At 46.7% G+C, this 14910-nt stretch overlaps 2 protein-coding genes across 6 annotated transcripts in view; one reads left to right on the top strand and one right to left on the bottom strand.

Annotated features, from left to right (window-relative positions):
* The window catches only part of CNNM3 (cyclin and CBS domain divalent metal cation transport mediator 3), a 289936-nt gene extending 281216 nt beyond the window's left edge, over positions 1 to 8720 (top strand). The window contains exon 8 of the mRNA XM_078666961.1: positions 4515 to 8720. Within this exon, the coding sequence (XP_078523087.1) occupies positions 4515 to 4579 (65 nt within the window). The 3' untranslated portion in view covers positions 4580 to 8720. The remainder of the gene's footprint in view (positions 1 to 4514) is intronic.
* LOC144792096 (uncharacterized) overlaps positions 1 to 14910 on the bottom strand; it is a 710230-nt gene that overhangs the window by 219154 nt on the left and 476166 nt on the right. The gene's annotated exons all lie outside the window — the stretch shown is intronic.

Genomic DNA, 14910 nt, shown 5'->3' with positions numbered 1-14910 from the left:
TTTCGTCGTCGTTTTCTATGGAGAGCTGCAAAGAAGTGCTGCAGGCGACCAGAGGGAAAGTATCCGGGTGGATCCAAGGGTGGATTGGAGATGTGAAGAACCTGAAAGCAGAGGGGACAGAGTCTGGGTCACTAGCCAGTGATCAGGAAGGAACCAGGCGATGTCGGGTGCTTGAAGGTGAAGAATGTGAGTTTGTCTCTTCAGCCACGAGGTCCAGGAGGCATCGACTATGATCAGGAGCTGGATTCGAGCTGTCCCACGATGGATCTAGATGACTGCAGCGTCTGTATCCGGATTGGACCCAACAAGCCTTGGCAACCGCAACCCACGCAGGATGTCGAGATTGGCTTTGTTGCAGACCAGCAAGGTCTGTGGCGCTTTTCCTTTTTAGGGAAGCTGGGGCAAGCCTGGAGCAACCAGTATCGCAAGTTAGATTCAAGATGGCGTCTTCAGGGGGCTCACTAGCCAACGGGCAAGGAGCCGGGAAGACTCGTCGAGCACAAATGTAAAGTCGGGGCCCACAGGACACTCGCAGAGTGTGGGGGCCTGAGCTTCGGTTCAAATGATGCTCGGGGCTGGGGCTTCTCATACCCCAATGCACAACTTACTGAGGCTTCAGGAAAGGAGTGCAGGTAGCAAAATGCAGGATGTCCAAGATGTCCGGTCCCATGTCTCTCGTGTCCGCCAGGGGTCTTAGCTTTGGTGTGGATGTGGGTCGTGGTCAGAGAAGTCTGGAAGTCCAGTTCTTGAGTCGCAGAGTCTTCGGGTTCCGGCGGGAGCCTTGTAACTGCAGATCGGCAAAGTTACTGTTGGTGCCTGTTTGCACGGGATGGTCACTCCTTGACCACAAGGGAGATGTCTTCCGTCTTCCAGTCAGAATGGAATGTCGAAGGTCCAAGATATGTCTTACAAAGATTCGTCCAGGATAATCTAATGTCCCAGGGACACAGCTCCTATACTTATACTAAGAAAGGGGGCTGGATTACCTGACTAGGTCCCTCCTAAGGGTGGACCCGAGAAGGGGGTGGTTACACCCCTTTCCCTTGTCCAGTTTCGCGCCAGAGCTGGGGCTGGAGTGCCCCAGCAACTGGATTGAACCGGGCTATGCATGGAGCACCTTGTGTACCTCAGGCAGTGTCTAGATGCATTCACTGAATGCAGCCCTATAAACAAAACCCCTGTCTGGGGAGAAAACCTATTGTCCTGGCCGCACTTGCTGGAGTTTTCCCTAGAATCAGGAGGTCAGACTCGTGTCTGTGGCAGCAGCATCCATTTTGTGATGCTGAGGCTCTGTTTAACTTTAACCGGGTAAAGCAGTAACTTACATGTCTTTTCCCTCTAGAAGGGTGGAATGCTACCCCCGCCGCCAGAATTGGGGGAGGGGGGTAGTATTCCAAAGTGTTTGACACCTTACACGACATGTTTTGATAAAGCCAAACCAAAGTTAGCATTAACCGCGAGGATTATAATGCACTTAAGAGTATATGGTATGGCTATATCATAGAACAGCTAGAAGGAGATGGTTCCGAAAGCTGCAGAGGGGCTCAGCTCATGCTAGGGCACCCTCTCACATAAACCCAAGCACTCTGCCTCCAGGATTGTCGAGGCCTACCATAGGAGTGGCGTATAGGTGTATATGTGTCTATATGTAAAGGTAGATATAGGTATACTATAATCTAAGTAAGGGGTGATTACACCACCTTACCCAGGCTGTGTGAACAGACCAGTTTGGAAGGCAAACCAGGGGTGGCACAATACATGCTGCAGCCCCTGGTAGGCCTAGGGTACACTTATGCCCTGGGTACCTATGGTACACTATACAGAGGCTCACAAGAGTGACCCTGTAACCAATCTGGTATGCACTTAAAGTGCATGGTATCAATTTAGAGAGAGAACAGCTGGGCTGTGGGTCAGATTAGCAGGCCCACAGCCACACTAAAGTCGAAAAACCAGAGAATCACAGGAAAAAGTGAGGGTGACCATAGGAAGCAGACCCTACTCTCCTACATCATGGTCCGACGAAAGGCACCAGAGATAGTCGTGGTGGGGATCCGTGATGTACATATGTCCCTCACACTCCCTGGAAAGGCTTGAATCCAGACTTCTTCAAAGTAGCCATCACACTGCTACACCAAGAAACAATAAAACCAAAACTAATTTGAGAGCCCCAGAAAACCATTATGCGTCGACGGTGCGGAAAAAAGGGAACTGACGTCAGCACGCCGACGAGGTGGCTCCAGTGAGGTCATGCGGAGTCGCGAGCGGAGCTGTGCCGTTGTGACATCCTCGTTGACGTGGGAGAGCTAAGAAAACTTTTCTGCGGAATGCTGGCAGAGGGGAAATTCAAAAGTTGAGGAATCCACAGGTAGATTTATCCATCATAATGGTTTGTTTTATAGGCATGCTCTATATTTGTACATTGTTCACTTCTACTTGTCAGCCAATTTAAGCTGGCATCCAGTTTAAGAGCACGTCTTGTAACTTGCACAAATACCTTTATAATTGCTTTTAGTATTATCATTATATCCAAAATGGCGCTATTTCAGTCTACATTATGCTGTGTTGCTGCTTATGTTTACTATTTCACTATACGTAATGTTGAGACATTTGGTTCTATTTTTTCAAACATGCTAAATACCAGCAATACAAATCTAAATGTATACTTCATACTAAGATAGTAATTTTAATGAATTAGTAAGTTTTGACCCTTAATAGTGTTGCACTGGTACTAGTGGAAGACTCCAGAGAAGGGGAAAGAGGGAGTATAATCCTGTTCCAACCATGTGTTGTAGTGCTCTGTCTTGGGGATGGAAACTTGCCTATGAGTATCTTTAGAAAGCTATGTCACCGTTCATTGTATATAACTGAGAGAAGGCCTTCCATGGACTGCATGTGTGGAACATATTTCCCAACTTTAAATGGAAAATCAGGCTTATTTTTTTATTAGGACACTTACCTACACAAATGTGTAGCGTGCTTTGAGACCTCGCCTGGTACCTCGCCTGATACATGTAGCATTAGCGAGTGGGCTCGACCTCACTTTTGTGGGGAGCACTTTGGTGTAACTACTAAGGATTCCTGTGGGATATGAAGAATAATTAAATAACCTACAGGTGAACGCCTTTTAAATATATTCTTAGGACACCTTTTGCAATTTGAAAATGGAGTGGGATGTGTACATAGAAGCTATTGAACACTATATCCATTGGTCGTCATCTTTCAGCTGTTTAAGCTCAGCCCCATAAGTTAGTTGGCTTCTATCCGGACCACACTGATCACGTATGTGCTTGTCAATATGTTCAATATGTATGAGATTTTCAAAATCAATCATTTGTGAACAGCCTTGCACTCACTACAAGTATATTCACACACTAGATCACCATCGAGTTCAGTGTGTTACATCTCGGGAAAGTTAGACAATACCAAGCAACTGAATTTTTCATGTGGGCCAAATGATTCCCATAGGATGTTCCAGTCAGGTTAGACCCTCACGTCATACAAACTCCAAAGTACACCCGATGGTTGCGCCTAATTATAGTCCTGTAACTTCTGCATGAATACCGTAATTAAGAAATGGTTCCTTTTTGATCACAGTGGGACTCATATTTGGTTGATAATTTTTAGGAGCAAAAAACAATAGGGTTTAATTGCGGAACTATATTGATGTGTTAAAAATGTTCCTTCTATCCTTTGTGTCTTGATTAAAGTTCAGTTTTCAGATCTTGCTGTATACAGGCATACAAAAATTGGTTGATAGTTTGGTAGCCTCAGCACTGAATAATAGTGTGTTTGCTGTAAAACATTTGGCTAGTGAGTTTAACATACTGTTATTTTTGTTCTTTTAAGCAGACACTATCCCTTCGTTTACCTATCACTCGATCTTTATATTCTAAAGTAACAGTCACATTTTAAACCTTTTTTTATATTTGCTCTGAATTAAATGAATGATTTCTAAACACATTTCTTCATGCAACCAAACTTAATTCAAGTCTCAACAACATAATGTTACATGGATCACTTAGGCTTAGCATATAATAGGCGTGTAGGCAACAAGCCTTTGTGTGTTCCCTCCTTAAACAGAGATCTTATATGTACACTGTTTGGTATAATGAGAAAGATCGTCACCAGCTTTACTGGGGCACCTACTACATTTTTGTGTTTTCTAAATTGTACTTGAATAAATGCCAACATTGATTAGGCTGGATGTTGGATTGGATATCTACAGATCAAATATCTCTAATTTAAGAAAATGATGCACATTAATTTAGCTATTTAGTGAAACGAAATTAATTAATATCAAAAGCCCCACATATTGAAGGTTTGTTTTAGGAACCTTTTTTTAAATTTTCTAAAACATTTTTTTTCTTGAACTTGAATTTTGACTAAAATTTCAGGAGATGAATTTTCAGTGTGCCCACTAAAAGAAAGAAAATAGTAAAATGTCTTCTATTTAGTCACCTTTGATCCAGCTGAAGCTTCAACACTGATAGAAATGTCAATCTTTTGTTTTATAGGCAATGGTAAGAGTATACCGGATATAACTGAGGAGGAGACTGCAGCTGTGAATCCAGTGAAATGACATCAGCTGGAGGAGAGCGACAATAACACGGCTTGTCCTGCTTCTAAGTCTGATGCCGTCCAATATTTCGCTTCTCCTCATCGGTTACTACGTTCCAGCTAGTTTCTTAAGACACTGAATCCTTTCCATCCCTGCTTTACCTAACGAGAGCTGGTGGGGGAGAATGAAAACCAAATGTACTGATTGCAGTTCCTTCCCAACAATTCCCTTAAAGAGGCAAATAATGAAGCTCTGGTTGTTCCCATTAGGGATCTTTTGGTGCCTGGTAACCATTCATGTCCCCAAGTAAGATACTCTTGGTAAGAAGATTTGGAAAGGACTTTTATGATGTGAAATTTCCTCTCTCCTTTTCCCCACCACACTTAATGAGGTGCTGAACCTGAAACAGATACTTTTCGCCTCCTGATGTGTGAGCTCCCTCCTCTTCATGCCTTAGCCGAGTGGAAAGAAGAAGTGCTGGATTTTTTTTTAACCATGTGTAAAATGATTCTAAGATAGCTGGTTAATTGCTTTTATTAGGGTTACTTTTTTTAATTGCTATGCCCCCGGATGACTGTAGGACCTGGGATTCTCTCTTGCCACCACCAAATAATTCCTGGGTTTAGGGTTTCCTCTTGTGACCGCCTCTCTAACTTGCCACCTGTCCTCCATTTCACACCTCAGCCTTTATCTGCTTCTGAACAAGGTTTTGTTTGGATCCTCACTGAAGACCTTAATGGTGAGATCCATCTTTAATGATTATACTATGCACCTCCTTCATCCACTAACCACATCTGTGCCCTTCTTGTTACAAAGGCATTTGTCTAATTGCACAACCACTGCTTTTCCTTTGTCTCTAATGAACAATTCCCTTCCCAATACCGGTACCTGGATGCTGCCTCTCTGCCAATATCTTTAATCCACATAATTTAACAGACTTTCATTGCCCCTGAGCCATAGTCTTAAGGTCTATCATTTCATTCTAGTTTTCATGTGCCTAGTCTCCCCATTTCCCTGTCACGATTTGTGCTATATTGCAGGAGAGCTTTTTATATCAGTTTTTTCCTGTTGCATGTCCTCCTGCATGCCATATAAGGGATATTATCTTTCTTTGTCTCTGTGCCATGCTCGATTCCATGCCTTGTAAGGCATTTATCATTCCACCACCTGTGCCATATTTTGTAAGGGATTACCTACAAACTCTGTGGTGTTTTTACCCTGCTCTGTAAGGTCTATTCTCTGCTCCTGTCTCCGGTTGGGTTGTGTCCAGTATTTTCATGTCCTGTTCTTCATGTGCCATGCTCTGAACGGAGCCATCCTTCCCTCAAAACATGCATCAGCTGAATCCTGTAAATATTTCTCTGCAGCATCTCCTTGCCTCTGTATCAGTACTGTCTTTCCAGCTCACCCCTGTTGCATGCCGATTCCCCAGAATGGAGGCTCTCCTCAGTTTCATCCATTTGTATTCGGCAGTTGGCATTTCATCTCACACCTCCTCCTCTTGCACTTCAAGGGATTCCTGGCAAAGGTTGGATATGTGTTGGTGCCATCTTGGGACTCTCTGTCTTGTAATTCACACTTGATTGTTACGTCACACATCAAAAACCATGGTGACAGTTTGTGGAGGGCTCATTTGTTTTGGTGATCTCCTTTATATTGTGAACAAATGAAACCTGAATATTGTACATTGTGTGGGAAACTGTTCCTATGTTATGGTGCCCCTTGAATCAGATTTCAATGAACCACAGAGTGAGAGTGTTCTAGTGAGACAGCCATTCAGTCCATTAAGTTGAACAAGTGTTGGTGTCGCTTATGAAGGGCCTTAGAATCCTAGGTTAGATTTTATTTCTATTTCACGTTTGACATGCAGCCCTCAAACTCAAGAGTTTGCTACTTTTCTATAGGATCAGGTGTTGTGCTTTGAGGTTACGTCCGAAAGACCTAGCTCGTTTCTCATTAAAATATTCAGGGATCAAGTTTACAGATGGAGGTCCCTCTTGAGGCCAAGGGCACTTTTCTACGTACTGGGTGGTCAGGTGTCCAGTCTTCCGAACTGCAGTTTCTACACCTATGGTAAAATTCTTGGGGAAGTAGGTGCAGCTCTTGGAATGGGGCGCAGATCTCCAAACTCTAATTTGATATGTCAGAGGACCGCTCTGAATTCAGGTGCAGCTGTCTGGATCCTGCTTTCTACACCGTGGTCATTGGTAGATGACATCACATAGGGTAATGGAAGGGTAATCTTAGTTTTCAACATCTGCCATTCATGATAATTCTGTCTTCGCAGTTTAACAGTACTGTAGGATTGAAAAGTTACTATATATATATATATCTGCCACCAAGTGTTGGGCTCAGAAGTATGCAAGTTGTTTTTCTTCGAAGAAGTCTTTAGAGTCATACGGTTCAGTGACTCCTCTTCTTGCTTGCAATGCGCATGGTCCTCAACTCCATTGTTAGATTGTTTTTTCCTGCCATCTGGTTAGGACGTGTGCTCCTCTGCTTCAGTTCGACACCATCGTCGGTCGCGTCTATAATACCGTTGGTATTGGTTTTGAACGCGGTTCGATACTTACATCCCCATTTCTAACATCACCATCGAATTTCTCAAGGGACTCTATTTGGCCGTGGCCCATCTCAGGCCTTTACCCTTTGGGATGACGTTCCTCTTAGGGACTCTCAATAAAAATGGCCACTCGGTTATGGAACGGATGCCGTTCCATTTCTGCCCTAAATGTCATTGCAAAGTTTCAACCCACCAATCTACACCAGGTGTGTAACTTGTGCCTTTCCCCCAAACCATGAGAAGGTGACCTGCGAAGCCTGCAGGTATTTTCCATGTAAGAAAACCATCAGAGATCGAAGAACTCGAAGAATGGAGATGTCTCGACAAGCTGTGCACTATATGCTGGATCGCTTCGGCTCAGAAGACCCGGAAACGGAGTTGGAGGATCATCTATCGGTCACAGATGAGGGCAGCTTTTTTCTGGATCAGAGCTCCGGACTCGACATGGAACAGGCCATTCCTCCACAGAAGTCTGAGTACTGTACCCACTCCACCTCCGCACTGAACACAGCAGATGACGACAAAGGGTCGATTGCACCCACCCGAGAAGGCAAAGAATGTTGTTGGGCCACCACTGCCTTAGGGCCGTTATCGGCAGCAACTGGCTGTCTCCAGAAAAACAGCCCCAACAGCAAGATGGCGAGCCGAGGCCATCCACATCGGAGTCAAGCAGACCGTTGGTGCAGAAATCTCCGCAGCCAAAACACCACCAGGCATGGGCACCGAAAAAATTGGTTTCGTAGCCGAAGTATTCGGCCCTAAAAATTCAATTGCTGAAACCAACATCGGAGCACTGTAGAAACAGTAGAGCCAGTGCGAGAGAGATTGCACCAATTAGACTCACTCCAAAAACATTTGGTCGTTGACCCAGACACAGGACATAGGGCGCAACCTGCTAAGAGACAATTATCTTTTAAGGAAGCCATAAATCTGCCTGTGCCTCTTCCTCCAAACAAGAAGAAAAAACACTTCACCACTGCTGCCTTCCGTGCACAACCTTTCTCCACAACTCTTTCCAGTTCACACTTAAACGCACTCTCGAGAGGGTTATATGCAGTCATATACAGGGGATAGGGGAGATCGAAATCAATATTCACTCCCACCTCAAGATGATCTTTGGGATACTTATGATGCAGATGTACATAATAATACCAAACCAGATTTGTATCCATCTGGACCTTCCCCTCCTGATGACACAACAACCTATCATGATTTGATAGGTAGGACAGCCACATACCATAAAGTGCCTTTACACACACGGCTATTAGAAGATGATTTCTTACATGAAACTCTCTCATCCTTCCCAACCCGCCCTGCTGGCTCCGCCCACCCTCGTCATCAGCCTATTTAGGCTCCGCCCCTTTTTTGCCGAGTGTACTCGAGCAGCCCTGTGGCAGAGGGCTTGCTCGTGGGGGGCACTTGACATTTATTTTCAAACTTACCTGCTTCCTCTGCTGACTGCAAGCAGCCCTGCTCCTTCTCAGTCCCGCTGACTACGAGCGGTGGACGCCTATCTCTTTTTAAAAAACCCTTCCCAACCCGCCCTGCTGGCTCCGCCCACCCTCGTCATCAGCCTATTTAGGCTCCGCCCCTTTTTTTGCCGAGTGTACTCGAGCAGCCCTGTGGCAGAGGGCTTGCTCGTGGGGGGCACTTGACATTTATTTTAAAACTTACCTGCTTCCTCTGCTGACTGCAAGCAGCCCTGCTCCTTCTCAGTCCCGCTGACTACGAGCGGTGGACGCCTATCTCTTTTTAAAAAACCCTTCCCAACCCGCCGGCTCCGCCCACCCTCGTCATCAGCCTATTTAGGCTCCGCCCCTTTTTTTGCCGAGTGTACTCGAGCAGCCCTGTGGCAGAGGGCTTGCTCGTGGGGGGCACTTGACATTTATTTTAAAACTTACCTGCTTCCTCTGCTGACTGCAAGCAGCCCTGCTCCTTCTCAGTCCCGCTGACTACGAGCGGTGGACACCTATCTCTTTTTAAAAAACCCTTCCCAACCCGCCCTGCTGGCTCTGCCCACCCTCGTCATCAGCCTATTTAAACGTCCCCCATGCGTCAGCGCAGCGGACGAGCGCAGCGGGCGCGACGGAGGCGCGCCGGAGTTGCGCCAGAGTTAAGCCCGTCTGCGCCCGTCCGCGGCCGGACGGGCCCAGGGGCCAGGGACGCTGCCTCTGCCATCTCTTATTCCCGCTCCACTGTAATGAGTCTACAAACCATTGCTTGCCCTCTACCTCCCGAGACCTGGACCAGGATCTCCTTATTGGGGATCCCAGGTCACTCTTCCCCTTTGCTGGGGCCGTCGTCATCTTCCACCCTTCCTGTCCCTGCCGAGTCGCAGCTCCGGGTATTATACCTCAACACTCGCTCCATGGTCAGGCATCAAGCCGATATTTTCCATCTTCTTATGACAGAGAAGCCAGATGTCCTTTTACTATCTGAGACCTGGCTCACTGACGACTCCCTCCCCGACATCCTTGCTGCACTACCTCCTGACTACTTTCTGCTGAATACCAACTGACCTGGAGGCCGCTCCGGTGGAGGGGTGGCAGCGGTAATACGGAAGAATCTTAAGATCATTGCCTCTGCCAATATGACCCTCCCCGATGTGGATAACCTGGTCCTCCGTCTTGGGACCGAGGTAGGCGCTGTCACCCTTATGGTACTTTACCGTCCCCCACACCCCATGCCTTCCTTCCCCTCCTCCTTTATTGAACAGTTAACCAATCTTGCCACCTCTTCCCCCCGTACTATCATTGTCGGGGATTTCAATTACTGGTTCCAGAATGAGGATGCCGGCCCCCATGCCACCGAACTGTTCGAGGCCCTCTCGAGCTTGGATTTTACACAACTAGTCAGGTCTGCCACTCATAGCGGTGGCCATATCCTTGACCACATCTGGGCTCACGGGGTCAAGTCCTCCTGCCCATTCATAACACCTTGTGTGTGGTCCGATCACTTCTTAATTGACACCACCTTTTCGGCCGTTGGCCAGATTAGGACCCCACTGCAGGAGGGCGGTACCGCACGCAAGTGGAGAGCCGCCGACTCCTCCAAACTCTTATCTCATCTCTCTCTCACCCGTCCCTTGTTCCCCACAGACTCAAGCACTGACGAGCTTCAGGGGCAAGTTTCTGACTGGCTCACTATAGCCAGCGATACTTTCGCACCTTTAACCAAGTTTCCCCGATCCCGACACTGTCATTCCCATAAATGGTTTACCCCTCACCTTAAGACTTTGCAGTTAGAACTCCGCCGACTCGAGCACAGGTGGAGGAGAGACTACTGCTTACCTAGCAGAAGTGCATATGTGGCTGCGCGGAACGAGTATAAAACAGCCATTTCCGCCGCCAAAAAAGCTTATGCCTCAGACAAAATTTTATCTGCCCCCTGCAAGTCTAAGGAGATTTTTAAAATCCTCAACGAATTTACCTCCGATCCTAGGACACTTCCGACTCAGGCCCCCACACAAGAATCATGTAACGCGCTGAGCACTTTCTTTGTCCAAAAAATTGCCTCGATCAAAGATACCATTCCGACTACCCCCCCTGGCGCCGGCCCCGCTTCTCCCCCCCCATAATGCTCTTTCTTTTACACTTTTCCCTCCCTTAGACCCTACCGCTTTGGCCACACTGGCCACCCGCGTTAAATCTGGATCCCCAGACGACTGTTGTCCTCCCACCATATTACGAAATATCTGCCACTCTTTACCTGATTGTATCCTTCCCCTGCTGAATTCTTCTCTGTCGTCCGGTACGGTACCCCGCTCCTTCAAGGAGGCCGTGTTGGTGCCTCTACTGAAGAAGCCTGGGGCTGATCCCGCCGTCCCGGCGAATTACCGCCCCATCTCTCTCCAGCCTTTTTTCTCCAAAATTTTGGAAGCCCATGTCACCACCTGCCTCTCACAGTTTATTGAGAACTCCACCTTTCTTGAGACTAACCAGGCCGGCTTCAGACCCGGCCACTCTACGGAGACTGTCATCTTGGCTGTGCTGGATGCCCTGAGAGACGGTGCTGACAAGGGTACCCCCCAGGCCCTGGTTTTATTAGATCTGTCGGCTGCCTTCGACACGGTGGACCACAACATCCTTCTCCACCGTGTCGAGCAAGCTGGCATCCAGGGCCTGGCGTTGGCATGGGTCAAATCCTTCCTGACCGGGAGGTCTCAGACCCTTAGCCTGGGCACTTTTAGAGCTCCTCGGGAGCACTTGCCCTGCAGGGTCCCTCAGGGCTCCTCTCTGTCCCCCCCTTCTTTTCAATCTTTATCTTCGACCCCTTCTCTTTTCCTTGAGGCAGTGGGACGTCACCGTTTTCAATTACGCGGACGACCTGCAACTCATCTTCCCTCTTGATTCCCCCTCTGCTATTCCCAACTTTCAGGCAGTTATGTCCCACATCCTATCGTGGATGTGCCAAAATCAGCTTAAGCTGAATCCCGGAAAGACTGAGCTTCTTCTCCCTGGCAAGAGCTCTACCCACTGGGGTCCGCATTTTTGGCCGGCAGAACTTGGCCTTCCCCCCACCCCTGTGGCCTCGGTAAAAAGCCTAGGGATCACTATTGACTCCGGTCTCTCCCTCGGGCCCCAGGTGGGGACAGTTGTCTCCTCCTGCATGTTCCAGCTGCGCAGGATCAGGAAGGTGGCTTATCTCCTCACTCCTGAAGCTCTCCTGCAAGTAATCATGGCCCTTGTCCTCCCCCGCTTAGATTTTTCGAATGCTATCTATCATGGTCTGCCCAAAACATCTCTCTGCAGACTACAATTCGTTCAGAATCAAGCGGCGAGATTGGCCTTTGGGATTCCGAAATGGCAATCCGCCAAACCCCTCCTTCTAAAACTGCACTGGCTCCCCGTCATCTCGAGGGCAGCCTTTAAGATCGGCTGCCTCACCTTTAAATCCTTATCTGGTTCCTGTCCTGTTTTTTTGAAATCTCTCATCAGGACCTACAGCCCCTCTCGGAACCTGAGATCCTCTCATCTGCACCTCTTACTCACTCCCCCTGTCAAACTCTGCAGATCCGGAGGCCGGAGATTTGCATTTCTGGCCCCCAAACTCTGGAATTCCTTCCCCCTCTCTTAAAACCTCCAATTCCCTTACCCTCTTCCGTAAATCCCTAAAAACTTGGCTCTTCCCTCAATCTGGCTAAACCCTCCCAGTCCCCCAGTTGTCTGCCAGCGCCAGGAAACCCATGGTGTCAGCGCGCTTTATAAATTCCCCTTACAATACAATACAATACAATACAATACAACGTTCAGCGCAGGATTTACCAACGTTAAAAGGTATACTTGGGCACAAGCAAGACATATATTTAATGACCCAATCAGGGCTAAAGTAATTCGAAACCCTCGCCTATCGGCCCAGTGTATATCAAGGGTCAACTTACACCAGAATAACTGGTAGTGGCCACAGCTCTTAAAATAGCAAATTCTCAAATGACTGGTGACACTCCGCCTCCAGACAAAGAAAGTAAAAAGATATATGCGACGGTTAAGAAGGTTGCTGCACAATCTGCCAACCATTGGAGAATTGTAAACTCCATTGATCTCTTATTCCATTATGGCAGGGCACATCATCCCCTAAGTCCTCCATTGCATATCATAAGGCACATAGCCAAACATCCTTTACCAGAGGATATTTCAAAGGCTCCTACAGGGGGAACAACACACGAGGCAGAGGCGGTTTTACCAAGACTACCACAAGTGCATCTAAACCTTGACTTACCTGCAATGTCCTCCCCTCCGACTACACCTGTCTGGGGACGACTTCAACAATTCTTTCCTGCATGGTGGACAATTACCTCCGACCAGTGGGTGTTGGATATTATCCAACATGGTTATTGCCTCCAAACATTCCACCTCACAAACACAAACAGCCCACAGACTCATTAGCTGCTTCTCAGATAGGAAATCCAAGCTGTTCTACAAAAAGGAGCAATGGAACATGTGCCATTACAACAACAAGGCACAGGGGTCTATTCACACTAACTTCCGAATACCCAAAAAGAACCAGTCTCTAAGGCCAATCTTAGTAATCCTAAGACCCATAAACAGGTACAGGTATCAGGGCATTTTCACACCTGCTGGATGTCACCCCTCTACTTCAACAAGGCCACTTCATGGCATTATTGGACCGGAATGACGCCTCATCTCCACATTAATCACCTGGAGCTGCTAGCTGTTCATCTAGCGCTGAAAACATTTCTTCCTCACCTCAAAGGCAAAGCGATTTTCATCAAAACAGACATGACTAACATATACTATGTTCTAAAAACAGGGGGGCACATGGTCATCTCAGCTAGCCAAGATCATATGGAGGTATGCTCTCCGGCACAACATTCCCCTCTTAGCGTAGTATGTACCAGTGGTGGACAACGATATTGCAGGAGTCAGCAACAAGTGCACGAGTGGGAGCTCAACCCGCTAGTCCTTCACCCATTCTTCCTATAGTGTGGACACCAAGACCTAGATCTCTTCGCCACAGTAGAAAACTCCAAATGACCAAACTTTGCCTCCAGGTTCCAACACCCACAGTCCAAGGGCAATGCACTGTGGAGTTAGTCAGGGATATTTGCTTATGCTTTTCCACCTTTCCCACTACTTCCTTATGTGGTTCGCAAAGTACAGCATAAGTCTCTAACCCTCATCCTAGTGGCTTTCATATGGTCCAGACCACCATTGGTCACCACACTATTTGAACTCTTAAGTGGTTCCACATCAGATACTTCCCAACTAGCAGGCCCTTCAAAACCAGGGAACAGTAAGGCATCCAAATTTCAGATCTCTCAATCTTGCTATCCGGCTCTTGAGGTTCTAGAATTCGAATATTTGAGTTTACTTCAGAAGTGTGAGGAAATTCTAAAAGAATCAAGAAGGCCCACCACTAGAGCCTCTTTTACGGCCAAGTGGAAACGCTTCCTTCACTATTGCTATTATAAGGATATTAACACATTAACAGCACAGGCTCAGGACATTGTCAGTTACCTGCTGTATTTACAAAATTCAGGGTTAGCTTTAACTTCCTTAAAATACCCGTAACTGCAGTTGCGCCGTATCTACAGAACAGAGAACACACGTCTATCTTCAGAATCCCTGTAATTAAAGCTTTTTACAGAGTCTCAAAATAGTTATTCCACCCAAAGTCTCTTCCACTCCTGCTTGAAATCTCAACATTGTTAACAAGATTGAGTCCCCCATTTGAACCTCTCCACAAATACCCTCTCCAATTCCTTTCATGGAAAGTTGCATTTCTCATTGCAATCACTTCATTCAGGCGTGTCATTAAGCTTCAGGCATTAACTCTAGAAGAACCATTCTTCCAGCTTCATAAATACAAGGTGATTCTACATACCAACCCTAAATTCCTTTCAAAATTAGTATCTCCATTACACTTGAACCAATCTATTGAGTTGCCTGTTTATTTTCTTAACCCGATTCAGTTGATGAAAGAGCTATACACACACTAGATGAGAAAAGGGCACCTGTGTACAATATTGATGGCATTCAACAATTCAGAAAGACTCAACAACTCTTTCTTGCATTTAACAACCTATACAAAGGAAGAGCAATTCTAAAACTAGCATATCATGTTGCATTTTAAAATGTATTTAAACCTGCTTGGCAAAAGCTAAACAAGCTCTACCTAGTCCTCCAAAAGCTCACTCTACTCGTAAAAAAGCTGCTGTGGCTTTCTTAGGAAAAATACCCATGGCTGACATATGTAAGGCAGCTTTATGGACCACACCACACACATTTTCCAAACATTGTGTAGATGTCATGGCCCATCAATAAGCCAA

Source organism: Lissotriton helveticus, chromosome 11, assembly GCF_964261635.1.
Source record: "Lissotriton helveticus chromosome 11, aLisHel1.1, whole genome shotgun sequence".
In the NCBI taxonomy this organism is placed as follows: domain Eukaryota; kingdom Metazoa; phylum Chordata; class Amphibia; order Caudata; family Salamandridae; genus Lissotriton; species Lissotriton helveticus.
The sequence above is the reverse complement of the archived record's forward strand: the minus strand, read 5'-3'. Positions and strand labels throughout refer to the sequence as shown.